Here is an 18,908-nt window from a genome sequence, read left to right as displayed (position 1 = left end):
TAAGTGCATTTGATCACAATGTCGTCGTCTGCCTCGCAATGTTTGGAATTAACGTTACTTCGATGAAAATTGAAAATGCTGTTTGCACTATGATGAAAATGCACAAAATGGAGTTACTTTTGATGAAATCAATTACTGAAACTGAGTTATAATGATATCACCACCACAAACGAGAATCACATGAAATCCAAACACCAGTGGAATGAGCGATCACTGCTCAGGAGTGCAGGTAAGCTCATCTGTACCCCGAGTGCGAGTGAGATAACTTATGATAGCAAAATGATCTCGAGACAAATGCTTCCTTTAAAGTTCTTTGAGGGTTTATGAACAGAAAATACAAAGTTCTTCACTCAGACTTCACTTAACCGATATCTTTGTCTCCGCAACGCCTGTCAGTGGCGCATTTTCTCACCCGAGAATAATATCATAATCCAATAATATTATAGTTTATCCCTACATGAAAATGTGAAACAATACAAAGTAAACACATCAGCCATATCAAACACACACACACACACACAGGTCGGTAGGCTATAGCCTATTGACGTTTGTGTGTGTGTGTGTGTATACGTCACGCTAACTGACGCGCTCTGCGCTCGTGCTCCTTGAGCTTATAATGCTTTTGTTCTTTAGGCATTTTTTTACACACTGTTTAATGTTTTAAAAACCTTAAGATATAACGTAAGCGTGTTGTGTACATTGCCTAATCATAAGCTTGTTCAGAAATGGTGACGACATGTTTAGAGAAAAAAGAAAGAAACATCTCTCATTTTCTCAAAATACCTAATTTAAATAAACGAATATTCGAATATTCGATTTTTATGAGCCCAAATATTCGAATACAATATTTTGGGAAAATGCCCATCCCTAGTAGCAACGTGTAGTCTGACATGTTTCTAGTCCAGGACACGACAAGATTTTAGGAGTAAAAATCGCCTAATCTGACACAGTGACTATCGTAACAGACAAAAATATATTATAGTCTTAACCAGGCATAAGTCATTTCTAGAAGTGTTGCCAGAGCTGCCCTGGGGCCTATTGCACAAAACTAGGATAAGAGTTTAAGCCGGGATATCTTGGTGATCTTGTCATCTGTATGCAAAATTTAATACACCGCTGTCGTGTAAAGGTACCCTGAAGGCACACTCACACCAACAACGATAACTAAAAAAGAAAAATAACTGTATATTAGCGGATAAATTGAGCCAAGATCACCAAGATATCCCGGCTTAATCCCATATCCTAGTTTTGTGCAATAGGCCTCTGGTCTCTGTTTGCCATTGTCTGGGATGTTTGCTTACTATATTTAACACTAAATAGTAGGCTACTATCTACTTTATCACTGATCTGCCAACATTGTCGCTATATGATAAATTGAAATGAGCCGATAACATCACCGTTTTCTCCAGAGCGACTGTACAGCCGAATCAAATTCTGTTGTAATATTGTCCTGTTTAAAGACTGCATGAAATCAAATTTTACAATTCATATTTTTATATGTAATATTGTAGTGTTTACTATAAATAATTTATCTGTGCACTTCATTAATTTAAAAAAAGATTTACCCTTATAATCTTAAATCAAAAACATTGACTGTCGCCAATCAGACGCATGTCGCTGAGGGCATTCAAATCTGCCTCCATTTTGTTAGCAACACCCAACTTCCAACGAGCCAATCAGTTCCCGAAGGACGAAATCAAGCCCCGCCCAAATTTTTTTGTAATTTAATAGCCCATTCCACTCGGATATACGTCACAATAAGGAGAAAAAGTCAATCTCAACTTCTGTTTCATGCCGACTTTAACACTGATTTTAAAACAATCGTCATTGTAAAAGCGCTTTATAAATACAGCTGACTTGACTAGTTAATTAATTCAATTCATAAAACCAACCATTTTAATATTATTATTTTTGTTTAATTTCTATAAAAAGATTTCCCACAAATTCTGTGTTGTGTATTTTCTGGTAATCAAATGAAGACATGAAACATTAATGAAATGTATCTTTTATTCTAATTGAACAAACTTTTTGTCAAACAAAGTGCTGAATGGAAAATAAAGTTTTGATAATGTATTATTATTACATTATTGTTAGTATTATTATTACATTGAGACGTATCTAAATTCTATTGTACAACAGCAATATATTTGTCAAGTTAAACCGAACTTTTATTTTGACGGGTTGACGTTAAGTCCTTTGAGTAGTTTTTAGGGATGCACTGAAAGGAAAAGTCTTGGCCAAAGCCGAATATAAGAAAACACTTGGCCAAATACCAAGCATAGTTTTTCTGCATTCTTTCCATTCATTTTTCAAATTTATTTCCCCATTGCATAAATTAAATGGTAACAATGGACATTTTACTATTTTCTCTTGCTTTTCAGAGAACAAAAAATCTAATACAAAACTACAAAAAGAACTCTTTTTTTTTTTTTTACATTCCAGTAGACATAATAAAATAGGATAATATAACTAAATATAACTTAAAATAAATAGTAAAATCAAATTAATTATTTGTCCATCTTTGAAGCCCCCTTCTTGAATAGCCTATATTAGGCCTTTCCTGTTGGAAGAATGTAACTCCGTATGCTTGCAACAAAAAAGTGCATTGAGAAGAGGATGAAGCCACAACAAATGAATAACTGTCCTAGACACAGAGCTTGTACTATTCTTGCGTACGGGTTTCCATCTGCTGCGCTGTGCATTCCCTGGCTTCTCCATCACCAAGCGGCTTTCCCAAATCTAACTCGGCCTGAATTATTTCTCGTGTGCGCAGCTTTTTCTCCACATCCAAGTAGGGGTGACCCCGAATAGTCGAAGATTCGATGCATTGATATGCGTAGCCGGATTCGACCACGGTCGAATCTTCGCCGGTGCTATGAAACGCTCATACTACTTTGGCAATATGGGGGTGCTCAATATTTTAAAGACGTGGCGCGGCGTTGAGCTTGGTGTCTGGTGTGCGACCCCCTTTAGGCACAATCGGCTTAAGAACGTGCATGTAAACGCACTCAGTGTTCTTTTACTCTTTAGACATTGTTTTAGGTTTATTCATCAAAATGTTCTTTTATATATTTGTGTGATGTTCTGTATTTCGATCGTGGCTTTAAAATGTTATGAGAAAACGGTTTACGATTGTTTATCCACCACATTACATTTTATTTAAACCTACATAGAAAGCCATTGCAGTTTTTGGTCGCTTTACTGAAAGTTGTTGATCTGTGCAGTGTGTTAAGGAAAATAAAAATAGTTTTACCCTTCTGATGACTATAGTGTCATGCCCCTCCCAACCCGTTCACACACATGATTCGATAATCAGTCGACTATAGAAAGATTGGACAATTCTGATTCGAATGTGTAAATCCTTAGTCGGGGACAGACATGTCTACATCCAAGTAATGATCTTTATATCGTGGCTCAAGTAGTCGTGATGCAGTACAGGGGTTCGGAGTCTGCTGCACTAAATCATGTTCTGACAGCGCACTTCTAGTAGTGTTCACTCTGTGGTCTGTTTCAGCCTTTGTTTAAAATACGCTTTAGTGCTGCAAGTAAAGGCATCTCTTTTGTTTGCGGCTCAAAGAGAGAACGTTTTTGATTATTCCCGTTTTTGCCTCTTTCTCAGACACGTTAAAATGCTTCTACACTGCCGACATGTTTGCTGCATAAAGCGCGAGTGGCTCACTCTACGCTGTTTGCTTTTTGATCGCGTCATTAAAAACGTCATGTTTGGCAAAATGTATTCAGTCTTTTTACCTATTCGAACAAAGAAAGTGCTTTTTTTTGTTGCTATTTTCAGCTAAATAATTTTGTTTTCCGAACATTCAGTGCATCCCTAGTAGTTTTTCTCAAATGAAACGGCAAAATGCTGATGAAGTGACTCTCAGAGCGGCTCTGTAGATGAAGTTTGTGCGTTCATGTGCTCATATGAGACGGCAGAGATGGAAACATGCGACTGTAACACGGTGTGTGTGTGTGTTAAATTAAACTGTGTCTGTCTGTGCCATTCATTCACACAGATATGCACGCGCAGGTCGTGCAGGATTCGTATTTAAATAGTCTTTTTGCGGTTTAATATTCACAGACACTAGTCTTTATCAACAGAAGTGTTCTCAGGTACCGAAACTTGGCACTGATTGATTTAATGTGAATTGGCGTAATCAACGTCATTTAGCCGGTGCCCTTAAAAGTACCAAACCCTATTTGTATGTCACACCTTTTTTAACACGCTTGATTCAGATCATCTTAACTTTTGGTCACCATTTCTAGAGACCTTTTCAGCTCTGAGGTGTGAACGACCAGGTTTAAACAGAGGGGCTTTCATGACACTAAGGGTGCTTTCACACCTACCTTGTTTGGTCTGGATTTTCGGACTTTTCAGTTTGGTACGAACCAAAATTACAGGTGTGAAACCTCCCTCGGACCACGGTCCGGACCAAACAGACGAAATTTGGTCCAACGAAAAGAGGTAGTCTCGGTCCGGACCAAACTGAACAAAGGTTCGGTTTGTTTCTTGTGTGAAAGCGTTTTCTGTATAGTTCGGACTTTCAGACCATTTACAGGAAGTTCTGGTGGTAGGATTAGTGAAAATACATCGGTTAAACTCACAGCACATGCAGGATGGAGCGCGCAGCGTTTTAAACAGAACCGCTTGTGTAGTCAGCTCGAGTGAACAGTGCTTTGCTTGACTATTTATATATATATATATATATACTGTATGTGCTGAGTTTCGGTTTATTTATGAGACCGCTCCAGTTCATGTGCAACGCATGATACAATTTATACAAAGCTTTCTACAAAACAAAGCAAAGTGGTCAAAATTATTTCTCACTTCTTGTCTTTGAGATATATTGCACATCTGTTCACGTTTCATAATCAATATAGCCTAGATGAACATTTAAAAATAACATTATAATATTTAAACATAACTATAAAACAAAATACATTGTTTGGCTAAAAAAGTAGCCTTCTCCTCGTTTTCTGTCGGCGCCGATAAAATGTTTGCACAACGAGGACGTTCATTTGGTGAATTTGCCTCGAGTATAGTTGGTGCTGCTGAGAGTAATCCCATAATATTAACAGTATTGACAACAATATGCAGTCATTCTTGTCAAAGTTACGGTGAATTGACAACACACTGACGCCAGACGCACGTCCGCTAACAAACCAATCAATGTTAAGATGCAGCCCACATAGATGATGACGACAGGACGCCAGTGCCTCATGTAAAGTTCTTTAGTGCGCTTGCATAACTGCGAACTTTGGTTCAGACCTTGCTGCGGACTTTCAGGTGTGAAAACGCCCTTAGACGTCAGTCCAGCCCGTTTACATTGAAACGTATTGGTAGTAGCGCAGTGGAATTAAAAACACGCTCAGTGTGAATGGAAGTCTGTCCAAAATCAGTTTTATGAGGTGGTTCTTATGCAAACACTGCCTGTAAAGTCATTGCCTGATAGGGCAACGAGACAACGATTGAGGTGTGTGTGTCAAACAAGCATACAACATTTCTTTTTTTGTCCCAATTTCCATTTTTGGGTTCCGTTTTAATGGTTAATTGAATCTTTGTAATCAAAAAGCATGTCTTATTAATTAAAATCATGAAACCGTTTAACAACAATGTATTAAAAGTTGAACAAAAATACATTTTTAGGAACCTAGGAAATTTATTTTCTTTTTTTGTCAATTTCGGTTTAATTTTTCCAAACATCTGTGTTTTCCTTTACTTTTCTAGATTGTGTTTTAATAGTTCATTTAATTTTTTATAAGTAAAAAGCATGTCTAATCAATTGAATTCATAAAACTGACACTTTAATAGCTTATTTAAATTCTTACAACAATGAAATTTTGTATAAATTAATTTAAAATGTTTTTTATAAAAATAAATAAAAAACTGTATTACATTATAAATCCATTCAAATTAAAACAAACTTTAATTTAAACACAGAATTTCTGGAACAAATAGAAATATGATTTCCACAATGATTTCCATCCTCATTTTCTGCATTGTGGAAATCATAGGGCCCTGGAGATGTCCAGTGTTAACTTATGGGTTCCCTAAAAAAGCGTTGAAAACGACAATCATAAGCAGCTCAACTTTAAGGGGGGGGTGAAACACTCAGTTTCAGTCAGTGTCATGTCAATCTTGAGTACCTATAGAGTAGCATTGCATCCTGCATATCTCCGAAAAGTCTTTATTTTTTTTATAATTATATAAGAAAGATGCGCTGTTCCGAGTCTTTCCGAAAAAAGCAGAGCGGGTGGGGGCGTGTCGTGTGAGCGGAGCTAAATAATGACGTGTGCAGCAGCGCGCTGCAGTGAGGAAAGTGAGTCGCTCTGTGAGGAAAGTGAGTCGCTCTGTGAGGAAAGTGAGTCGCTCTGTGAGGAAAGTGAGTCGCTCTGTGAGGAAAGTGATTCGCTCAGTGAGGAAAGTGATTCGCCCGCCGCGTGAGGAAAGTGATTCGCTCTGTGAAGAAAGTGATTCGCTCAGTGAGGAAAGTGAGTCGCTCTGTGAGGAAAGTGAGTCGCTCTGTGAGGAAAGTGATTCGCTCAGTGAGGAAAGTGATTCGCCCGCCGCGTGAGGAAAGTGATTCGCTCTGTGAAGAAAGTGATTCGCTCAGTGAGGAAAGTGATTCGCCCGCCGCATGAGGAAAGTGATTCGCTCTGTGAGGAAAGTGAGTCGCTCTGTGAGGAAAGTGATTCGCTCTGTGAGGAAAGTGATTCGCCCGCCGCGTGAGGAAAGTGAGTCGCTCTGTGAGGAAAGTGATTCGCTCAGTGAGGAAAGTGATTCGCCTGCCGCGTGAGGAAAGTGAGTCGCTCTGTGAGGAAAGTGATTCGCCCGTCGCGTGAGGAAAGTGCTAATACAGATCGACCGCCGGCCTATCAGTGGGTAAGTCAGTAGCTACTGGTTATATCACCTGTTTAGCATCCTACAAGCCAGCGCTTTGATGGGCGTAGCCTGTTGCTTTCGCTCTCTCCCTCGCTCGCTCTCACGCTCTTCCGGTAGAATTGTCCGTAAGGCCCATACAAGGAAATTCCGCCCCCGTTAACGTCAAAGGGGACGCATGATCTCAAAAAACTTGCCGAAACTTATGACTAACCGGAAGTAGTATTTTTGACAAAGAAATACTCCCATCAAACGTCCACCTTAACTTTTGAAACTTTGTCTATGTTTAGTATGGGATTCCAAGTCTTTAACAGTGTAAAAAGATCAGTATGCATGAAACAGCATTTCACCCCCCCTTTAAATGATTTTTAGATAGTTTGACGTTGGCATTATAGTAATATCACTTCTCTCATCAACAAGCCACTCAACTTTGTTTATATCCGTAGCACAAGGGGTGCAGGTGGGGTTACTTGCTGAAGTTCTTGGGATTTGGGGTTCGAATCGCAAACCCAAGATATGCCCAAAACAAAGTGATGGTTGACTTAAGCAACTCTGATTGTCGTGCCACATCGCGCTGCTTGTTTGTAGACGTGTTTAATGGTTTGGAACCCACGGAGCTCCATAATGTGTGGTTGAAGAGCAGGAAAACAAAAGGGTTGTTATGTTGAAACAGTGCTGAAATGAGAACCGTGTGGGCTGAGAGCGGCATATCATTTGCAGGGCTGCTGCTCTCGCTCTAACTTCGGAGCGTGAATGGTTTAGATTCCGCACATATTTGGTCACTCTGCCATTTTGAAAGAGAGCAGTCAGCTACATCGCCGAGTCCCCCGCACACATGATGCGCTAAACCCCATTTAAGATGCACAGAGGACAGACTGCGTCTCCTCAGGTCTACATGAATAGGGTTTATTGTCCCAGGGCCCCCATGCACTGCAAAAAATGCTTTTCTTACTTACTTACTTTCTAGTCCAAACATCTAAAGATTCTTAAATCAAGAAGTATTTACTAGACAAGCAAAAGTAATTGTCTTCATTTGGGAAAAAATAACTCAAAATTAAGAGAGTTTTTGCTTAAAATAAGAAAAATAATCTGCCAGTGGGGTAAGAAAAATAATCTTAATTCAAACAGAAAACAAGATTATGTTTCTTACCCCACTGGCAGATTATTTAGCTGATTTTAATCAAAAACTCTCTTAATTTTGAGTAATTTTCCCCAAAACAAGACAAGACAAAACATTTTTAACTTGTCTAGTAAATGTTTCTTTATGTAAGAATATTTTAGATATTTTGACTAGAAACGAGACAAAAATACGAAGTAAGAAAAGCACTGTCTAGGCTCTGTTCTCCTCTTGTTTCTTCAATGCTACCATGTAACCTTACAATGACCGTCATTCAATTAGTGCAGAAGGCCGGATGTTTAGGGGCTATAAAGACCTGGGTTTTACTGCACAAAGGCTCTTTTAGGATGGAGAAAACAGAACGGGAGCTGCCACACTGCAAAACATTTATTTCTTACTTAGTATTTTTGTCTTGTTTCTAGTCAAAGAAACATTTACTAGACAAGTACAAATTATTGCCTTTCAAAATAATCTGCCAATGGGGTAAGAAAATAATCTTAATTCTAACAGAAAACAAGATTATTTTTCTTACCCCATTGGCAGATTATTTAGCTCATTTTAAGCAAAAACTCTCGTTATTTTCCCCCCAAAACAAGACAATTACTTCTGCTTGTCTAGTAAGAACTTCTTATTTTAAGAATTTTTAGATGTTTGGGCTAGAAACAAGACAAAAATACTAAGTAAGAAAAGCATTTTTTTGCCATTCTGGGCCATAACGGGAAATGAGCCGAAGACCCGCCGTTTGATTGAGAGTCGCTGTGATACGAATTGCTTTGATAGCGGCGTGAGCAGGACACGAGCTCCACCCACAAGTGTTTTTTTGTTCCTTTGCTTTCCTCTACGAGTCTTCAGTCGACACAATCGGCTCTGAAAGTAGAGGCTCATTTGTGTTCTGTATCTGATCTTTCTCCACTGCTACTGTTGGTCACTTTTACACAAATAGAGTGAAAATTTGTGTTCCATATACCAGTCGGTTTGGAATAATTTTATCCCAATAATATTAAGCAGCAAAAACCGTAACCGCAAATCAGCATTTTAGAATGACTTCTGAAGGATCATGTGACACTGGACAAGTTTCCATCCACTTTTTGCACTTTTTTGTTAGACAAAGAAAAAAAAAACAAAGATTGGGAAATTTCCTGTCTCCAGCCTGTTTCCATCCAGTTTTCAGTTTACCATTAAAATGGTGTGCGTAATGACGTCATCCCCCCAAAAAACAAATTATTGCACTAGCTTTGTTGCATCTAGTCGACTTAAACTGCAAAGTGGTTTTGGTCTATACGGCTAATTTTGCCCTTCATTAAAGCTGTGATGGGGTGAATTATTTTATAACTCATCCGTTTAAATTAAATTAAGCCTTAAGGTTCTGCATAGTTCGGGGCGTGGCCTCTTGAGTGACAGGTGGATTGCCACTATGGTGGAGCTAGGTGGGTGTGGTTTCGGCACCCAGGACACCTCAGCTCCACTCACGTCCCGCCTCTTTGCCCATTTTCAGTTATCCGGCAGTCATGGGCTGCCAAAATGGCAACGGCCCACTTCAAAACTGCTTTCCAGAATCCTATGGGTGACAACACGGACACTACGTCCATATTTCTTTTTCAGTCTTTGGTTGTATCGCTAAATATATCTGCCTTTTGAGCTGTTTCTATACATAATTTTGCATATATCGCAAATTATATTGTATCTTTCGTGTCCCAAATATTTGTAAAAGGCAGAGAGTAGTGAGACAGTTGAAATTCACCAGTTTACTGCTTACTATTGTCACGAGTAATATTGATAAATTATGAAATATTAATCAGAAGATCACAGGAAGTGGGACAGCTTGCCTGACAGGACTGCATGAACTGCCTTTGGCTACGTCTACATTAATCCGGATAGATTTGATGACGGTGTTTTCGTTTCAAAACGCTCTCCGTCCACACTCACGTTTTCCTAAAGTTTCTCATCCACACTGAAACGCCAAATTCAACTCACTACGCATGCGTTAAACCTCATAAACGCTCACTGAGATGATACAGACGTCATAAAGTTATCACACAATTCTTCTGGCAGGATCATTTTATTTAGCAAAATATCTCCGCATTCACTGAAGCGTCCAGGTCGCACTCGGTCAGCCATTATTATGTTTGATCTAAAGCGCAACTGCCCTCACGTTTTGCCACAGGCCAGCAAATGCGAATACATTTTCGGTCATTCTTTTTATTATTTCTTTTGTTTTTTTGGTCAACAAGCAAAATTCCAGTTGCAATGATTTTACACAGAATAGCATAAGTCATATAGGCACATGCATACAATTGGGTTTATGCATGCACACATACATAACTATAAAAACTAAAACTAAAAAATAAAATGTTTACACTCTTATTGACCAAAGGTATAGACTGAAGCTAAAGCTTATTATGCCTACTTTTAACACCACACAAGCAGCACTAATTGACATTAATTTAATAGATCAAATATAAGATATTCTCAATGTGTATTTGGAAGAACATGCATTGTTATTATTATCACCATTATCATTATCACCATTACCACTTCCATCACTGTTCTCATTAATAATCTTCTTTTTTTTTTTTACCAATCCTTTATAAAGTATTTTAAACTGTGTTAATGAACTAACCTTTTTAATTCATCAGTGAAGCTAGTCCATTCTTGCAGGACTGTGAAATGAAGTGTGTAAAGTAACGTATTTTAGTAACTGTGTGAAAGTGAATAGCACAAAACTGGCACAATAGCGATATAAAGATACATATCTATTGGTTCAATATGCATCACATGATCCATTTTGGAGAGCGTTTTCAAAAAGCTACGTTTTCGTTGCCGTCTCAGTGTGGACGCAAGGCTAAAACTTAGAGAAAAAGATGCGTTTTCAAACAAACACGTATTAGTGTGGACATGGCCTTTATGTGACGAAGCCCATGGGTTTGTGCACAGGACAGCTCTCAAAGATTGTCGACATTTGTCGCATTTCCATCCGCTATATCAGTAAACATTTTAATGCGCCAAACAAAAAAATGTAATCCTTGGATGGAAACCTGCCTACTGAAGACTGGAGTAATGATGCTGGAAATTCAGCTTTGGCCACAGGGATGCATTACAGTTTAACGTATGTTCACATAGAAAACCATTATTTTAAAATGAAGTAACATTTCACAATGTTACAGCTTTTACTGTATTCAAATCAATGCAGCGTTGGTGAGCATAAGAGACTTTCTCTCTTTTTGAGGTTTTAGTTCTTTTCTTTGTGAAACTGTTGTTACGTCTAATGTCTGATCTCATGTTGCATGTTAACTCTTTCCTTTTCCTCCAAACTGTTAATCTCTTTAATATATCCTTTCATTTCCCCTTCTTTCTCTCTTTGTTTTTTCTTTTCTACATTTCCTCTCATTCCTCAAGCCTCTGAGATACTGTACATTGGACCGGTGAAAGGTAAGGTTCCCTGTTTTTCTGACGCCCTGCTTCGCTTCCTTCACCTCCTCTCAACACAGCTGGAGCAGTCACATGACCACAGCCGAAATCTGGCTCTGGTCACATGACTGTCTGCTTCAGGGACACCTCAGCTGATGAGGGTCATGAGATGAGCTTTGCCCAGACAGTGCATTCCCTTACATTTGCTTATCGCTTCACAGTTTGACTTGGTCTAACTTTGTCCTAAAAATCTATATAAAATAGAGATAAAGGAATGAAAGGTCAGCTCACACTGCAAAAAAAAGGATTTTGTACTTAGTATTTTTGTCTTGTTTCTAGTCAAAATATCTAAAAATTCTTACATTAAGAAAAATGTACTAGACATGTAAAAATTATTGTCTTGTCTTGGGAGAAATGAACTCAAAACTAAGAGTTTTTGCTTAACGTAAGCAAAATAATCGGTCAATGAAGTAAGCAAAATAATCTTTTTTTTCCTGTTTGAATTAAGATTATTTTACTTACCTCATTGGCAGATTATTTGTCTTATTTTAAAGCTACACTGTGTGATATTTTCCTCCATCTAGCGGTGAAAAGGTATATGACCATCCATTTTCTGTTCCTCTCAATTCCAATTTCGTTTTAACTCCTACGGTGCCCGATTTAGTCCAAGATTAACATGGCAATCCCCCTCTTCACATTCGACACGGTGCCATCGAGTGTTAAACGCGAAAGGCGAAGCTTGAATTTACGGGTATGTCCCTCTTTGGCTACTGTGCTTTCAAGATGGAGGAGCAACATGGCGACCGGCATTCGAACCCCTCACCCGTATGTGTTTTCAATGGCATATTATAAACTTACCAGAATACTTTATTACTTAAAATAAGTAAATATACATTAATGAGCACATATATTTTTGGAAAAACTAAGTGTTTTTTTAGCTAAGAATAAACTAAAAAAGTTACACAGTGTAGCTTTAAGCAAAAACTCTCTTCATTGTGAGTTATTTTTCCCCAAAACAAGACAATTACTTTTGCTTGTCTAGTAAATACTTCTTGTTTTAAGATTTTTTTTAGATGCTTGGACTAGAAACAAGACAAAAATACTAAGGAAGAAAAGCGTTTTTTGCAGTGTAAGCAGCTACACTAAACAGTAAAGGTCAGGATTTTTCAGCAAATATCAATTTTAGTTATTTTTAAACCGAGCCAATACTGATATTGATTATTCAGGCTTTAATCAGGAGCTTGTCATAACTGGTAGTGAAAACAAACAGGCTAACACAAAATATTCTCCATATTAGGATGCAGAGGAACATGGGTGTTCCCTGTGGAGCTTCAGTGAGGACAACGCCCTCATGTGAGGGAAGACTTGAGGAGAGAGTGTGTTTGAATGCAGTTTCAGATCAGGATCGTTCCTAAAGGCTTCAAGGCCTGTATTTTATTAGAGCATTTGGAAGGAAATACCAGTGCTTGCAAGGCAACAAACATACTGGTAACGTCAAACGATAGGAAAGTTGTAAAGCGAAATACACCGGGAGATTGATCATAAAATAAAGGACCGATTACAGTTTCAGAATGCAGGGAAGTAAGCAAAAATCAGATCGTACGCCTGAAGACTTTGAGCATGCGAAATGTGTACGGACTCCGCAACAGTCATAATGTCACATCCTGTGGCGTCGTTTTACAAATCATAATTCAGACTTGGTCTTAGACTTCCTTTATTGATCCCTGGTGGGAAATTAAGATGTTACACTATAGTTCATTTCTGTAAGTAGGAGAGCAAAATAAAAATAACTGTGACATATTACACCCAATGATTCTTCATACAGTGACTCTCTGTAAAATTGATAAACATTTGGGACAGAAATGATTCAGACACTTTGACCTGAGCATGTTTGGCTGAAATATTTTCATTGCTAATGTGACCTTTTTCAGCACAGACTGATCTAAATGAAGCATTGCTTGGTCATTGGTTGGTCATTTATTGTGTGTGCGTATTTAGGTATGTATGTGTTATATGTATGTATGTATACTTATATTTGTACTTATACCATGGTCTGTTTTAACATGGCTGGAAGGTGTGCAGTAAAACCGTTTAATGCACATGTAGTTCCAGTCAGTTTGATTACAGTTCGAAATGAATCCGCCACTATAAACACTGGTAACCATAGTAACACAGTTACGCTTGCAAACAGTGACAGTTGCAGCTGGCAGTATCAGCCACAGATATCTATAGCGACATTAAGTGACATGAGACATGACGTGACACACAGAAACCAATGGCACATATGTCACTATGCGCAGATATGTATACGTATACATATCTATAACTATGCGCATATTGGCACCTCCGTGTAGGGCTGGTCGATTCCGATTCCAATTCCTGTTTCCGGAATTGACGGAGTCGTTTCCAAGAATCGATTCCGCACTGTTGTTTTCGATTCCTTTTCGATTCTTCTTTTTTTTTTACAAAATCGATGGAGGAACCTAGTTCCGGATCGAGTGACTGCAGGATACAAAGATGTAGAAAGTATCCTTCTCCGAAACTTTATTTGTAAAATGATGATACATTTCCATAACTCTGATGAATTTTAAATGATGGATTCTCCTGAAATGGCCCATATGGCCCAGAAGTAAATGCGATTTAGCCTAATAAATAAAAAGGACAGCACATTATTAATGGATGTGCATTTATTGCATGTTTAAAACTACATGACATGTCTAAAATGCATGTGCACAGTTAAGTTAAATGACTATTCAAATAAGTGCTTGCACAGAATGTACGAGGCAAAATAACCACAATATTAACAAAAACAATAATATAAGAGTGCGCAGTTTATTTGTCAATCAGATGCCCGAGCAAGTTGCGTTCATTACTAGAGCAACATTACACTCCGTCATTAAGCTGGACTCTAGTCTAGGCGCATTTTCTTTCAGTTATCAATGGATTAAAGAAAAGAAAATAGAACATTGAAATAAGACCCTCACATCTGCATCTGTAAGCACCGCTCAAAACCTACCGTTGTGGAAAACAGAACCATTTCACAATTTAAAATGATGGAGTTTTTGTGTGCAAAATGTAGCAAACTTGTCCACGATGCAGGATCACAGAAGGAAACAATGACAATAAACACTATTAAACTAAGTGCATGAAAGGTATGGTAATAATCAGCGATATGCATTCACATATGGCTTGATTTGAACGTTTCATACCATAAAAAATAAGTAGTTAGAATTACGTTCTAGTTACGTCATCACGCAATGACGCAAAAAAATGCTGAATTGCTTTATTTTTAACTCGTAATTTGAAACTAACTGTTCAAAAGAACCTTTTGCAAAAAATAAATAGACTTCCAATCATTATTAGTAAGCGAGAGACAAGTGAATAAAGAGGAGTCGATTCCCCGCGATGGAATCGATTCCCAACGTTGGAATCGACTCTCGATTCCCAACGTCTTAGAATCGAGGAATCGATTCTTTTTGGAATCGATTCCCAGCCCTACCTCCGTGGCACATGCGGTCTTCATTGTCATGTCACTGACATTATCGCGACAAACACTGACACTGACACCGAGTTGCGGAACATGTCGCCGTGTGTCGTGCGTTTTTTACAGTCTATGATGGTCGTGACACCTACACTGACAGACTCGAGCACCTATATTATTATTTAATTTAATGCATTAAATGTAATGTGTCTTTATAGGTTGATGCGGGGTTTATTTCACACTAGGCTACATGATGATTAGTTCAAATAAAGATTGCCTTGTCACTGCAGTGTTGCCTGTCATTCATAAATAATTTTAATAAATCCATTAAATAATCATTAAGTTATGTTCGATATGCTTAAGCAACGAGGGGATCTTCAGACTGACATAAAGAAGAGATCGCGAACGCATCTCTCTCTCTCTCTCTCTCTCTCTCTCTCTCTCAGTTCTCTGTGTCTCTCTTTTAATAATTAATTTAAATAAATGTGGTCATTTGTTCATATAAAAACATTTCGATGGCTCTACTTTATTTAAAGCGACGGTGTGCTAGAACGAACGAGACGTAAGAAAACAACCGTCATTTTAACCCGTCTCTTAAAAAACATCAGTTACAGCTTTAACTCGTTTTTAACTTGGCAAATAACCATGGTATAAGCGGGATAATCCACGACTAGCCATGCAGTAAAGGATATTAATGCACAACCTAGAGGCAAGGCTCCGCTTCGCATCGGGCGGTTCTCCTTTATCTCCTTTAAAATCCTTTAATGCATGACTAGCCGTGGATTATCCCTTACAAATATGCCTATATATACACACACCTTAATATCCACATACACACACTTGTCCATATAAATGCATATACATACTCACACTATTCTGCACATGCTTCAGATCAGTTAAACTTACATATAGTTTTACACAGAATTTAACATACAATTCTTTCAAAATGTAAAAATATGCAATCAACTTTACTGCAGTTCTGCAGATCTTTAAATGTTTCATTCTTTTAATGCTGCTAAGAGGTCATGTCGTTCTTGCAAACACAACAAAATGTGCATGAGCTTGTGCTTCAGGTATCCCACATTGGCATGTGTATTAATGGTAATAAGTCAATTGAATTAAATTTGGTTGTGACGGTGAATGCCCCCAGTAACTGGTTTCATTGGTGCTGAACCGTCACAGAAAAATAAATCATTATTTTCCTTAGTTGTGACATTAAGAATTAAATATTGGCAAAATGCACCATTTTTTTTTTTTAAATTTTCATTCATTTTTCATCTGTTTTCAACAAGTAAGCAGTGTGTGTGTGTGTGTGTGTGTGTATATATATATATATATATATATATATATATAGAGAGAGAGAGAGAGAGAGAGAGAGAGAGAGAGAGTTTCCTGTTGTCTTCTTTAAGACTTTTTCACTAGTATTGTAAGCTCTCTAACTAACACAGTTTTATCTTAAAATTATTTGAATATAAGGTTTATCAAAAGCAAAAATAATCCTGAATAATCCATGAAACAAAAGATGAATAGAATTTTGAAGAAGTAAAACCAACAGTAGGACTTTCTCAGACACTGCTGCCTTGCAGACACTGTAATGATCTAATTGATTAGCAAAACAGTTTGACATTTGGCATGCCCGAGTGAACCCTCCTTCACACACACTCAGCTGTTTTAATGCGTGCCTACAGACATGATTGTGAGCTAAAGCATCAGCGTGATGTGTGTTTGTGGATCGGGAGTTATTTGGCTTTGCATTCCTAAACAGTGTGTGGAGTCGAGTAAACATCCTAACGCTGCTGCTGGTCATTCTTCTGGGAGTGGAAACCCCTCCGCTGACCTTCCTCCATCCCTCTCTCTCTTTTCTCTTTTCTCATGACCTCTGCCACCCCAAAAGCACTTCCTGTCCCTCTTCATGACTGTGGCCTCCCACTGCCACATAAGTGGTTTTGCTTGAACGCTTCTGTTTTACTCGCTCTGTGATTGGTCACTCGAGTGGTTAGAGAAGAATGTGTAGTTGTAACTGTGATTTTTCTGATTTATGACTGTAAACAAGTGTTAAAAGTTGAGGAATGATGGCGTCTTCCCATAAAATTACAGAGCTAGTTTATTTTTGCTTTGCATTATTGCTCACACAACCTGATTTTAGTGATAAAGTCTGAGGATGTGTGTTTTGAGTGGGCTTCCAGTCATGTGGAATTTTTAATTAGCCAAATTCACATTTATTTTAACATGATCGAGCTAAATGTAATGCCTTCAGCTGTGATTATATTCACAATATACCACGGCCTCTTATACCGTTGTACTGTTATATAGGGAAGGCAAGTTTATTTATATAGCACATTTCATACCCAATGACATTTCAAAGAGCTTTACATAGAAATGAATTAAAATAGTGATAACATATGCATGAGAAATAAGAATACCATGTGTAAGAATTAAAAATGAAAAATAATTAAAACAGATGTAAAGAGAATTAAAAAATAAATAAAAATATATTGTTCAAATACACAATAGTGGTCTGAAATAAAAATAAAACATCCTTCAGTTTACAGCCAGTTTACCAGTTTAAGTAGAGCACCTCTCCTTCATTTCTTTCTCAAACACGTTCATAACATCCATTTTAATCACTATTCCTTGATTTTTACTCAGGAACCTTCTTGTTAAACCCATTCTCACTCATCATACCCTCCACAGATTTACACATACTCAAACCTTATTGTCAAACTTACTATTTCCATCAAACCCAGTTTTCACTCATCATATTTAACTCAAATGAACATATAAAATAACAACTTATGGTTGGCACACTTTAGTATGGGGAACACATATTCACTATTAACTATGACTTTTTCCTCAATAAACTCCTCATTTACTGCTTATTAATAGTTAGTAAGGTAGTTTTTGTAGCGTTTAAGTTTAGGTATTGGGAGATGTAGAATTAAGAGATGTAGAATAATGTCATGAAGAATAAGGCATTAATATGTGCTTTATCAGTACTAATAAACAGACAATATCCTAGTAATATGCATGATAATAAGCAACTAGTTAAGAGTTAATAACTGGACCTTAAAATAAAGTGTTACCCAACATATAAGGAGATTGCTCCGGTTGTCCTGTAGGCGTTGACTGAGTGTTTAAAGAGTGATGGTGTACCAATGCACTGAATGTGTTAATGATCTGTGATGATAACCGCTGAATGCTCACTGGGTTCATTGAGATGTCTGTCACATCCTGGACACCTCGTGCTGCCGCTCATGCACTCGCAAAGATGAACTCTATATTTAATGTAATGCTGCCTGGATCAGTGCAATGTACAGTCATGTGTGTGATTGTGTGAACAACTGTTTAATGTGGTTTTCAGTCATTTGGATATCTGGCTAGGAGTGAGCGGTATGACAGTCTTATTCTTAAATAATTACTGTGCAAAAAAAAAAGTTCAAATGCTTTGTTTTATAACAATGTAAAAATGTCTATTTAATCTTTTTTAATATTATAATCTGCTTTAAAGGGATACTTTGTCATATTAAACTATGTTATTCCCTTAACTAAGATGAGTTGATACACACCTCGTCTCAGTGTGTGCTCTTAATCTCTCTGGCGCGCAGTGACGATCTGATAGCATTTAGCTTAGCCCACTAAGCCCAGTTCATTCACTATGGTACCAAACAGAGATCAAGTTAGAAGCCACCAAACACCTCCACGTTTCCCCTATTTTTCCCTATAATACAGTTACACCAATAGATGGACAATCAAGAATTATGGTGTCAAGAAGTGCTATTCCGCCATACATTATAGTTCTCCTTTTTAATCCGATTAGAAACGCACCACCTTTTATTTTGTCACCATACTTGATCGTTCATCACTTAATATTTTTCCCTGTTTTGTAAAATCTTAGAATTGTTTGTAGATTTTTTTGTTTGCTATTGAAGCAATCGCAAAGGCAGAATTTACATTTTTGGTAACACTTTATTTTAAGGTCCAGTTATTAACTATTAACTAGTTGTTTATTATCATGCATATTACTA

At 37.6% G+C, this 18,908-nt stretch overlaps 1 protein-coding gene across 4 annotated transcripts in view; it reads left to right on the top strand.

Moving 5' to 3' along the window:
* fermt2 (FERM domain containing kindlin 2) overlaps positions 1-18,908 on the top strand; it is a 110,345-nt gene that overhangs the window by 59,470 nt on the left and 31,967 nt on the right. For 2 of the 4 annotated variants that reach the window (XM_067456226.1, XM_067456228.1), the window contains exon 5: positions 11,391-11,423. The exons of the other annotated variants lie outside the window; for them this stretch is intronic. In XM_067456226.1, coding sequence (XP_067312327.1) covers positions 11,391-11,423 — 33 coding nt within the window. The remainder of the gene's footprint in view (positions 1-11,390; positions 11,424-18,908) is intronic. 4 annotated transcript variants of the gene reach the window in all.

The sequence above is a fragment of the Pseudorasbora parva genome, chromosome 10 (assembly GCF_024679245.1).
Source record: "Pseudorasbora parva isolate DD20220531a chromosome 10, ASM2467924v1, whole genome shotgun sequence".
NCBI classification, from domain to species: domain Eukaryota; kingdom Metazoa; phylum Chordata; class Actinopteri; order Cypriniformes; family Gobionidae; genus Pseudorasbora; species Pseudorasbora parva.
This window is presented reverse-complemented; position numbering and strand designations above follow the sequence as displayed.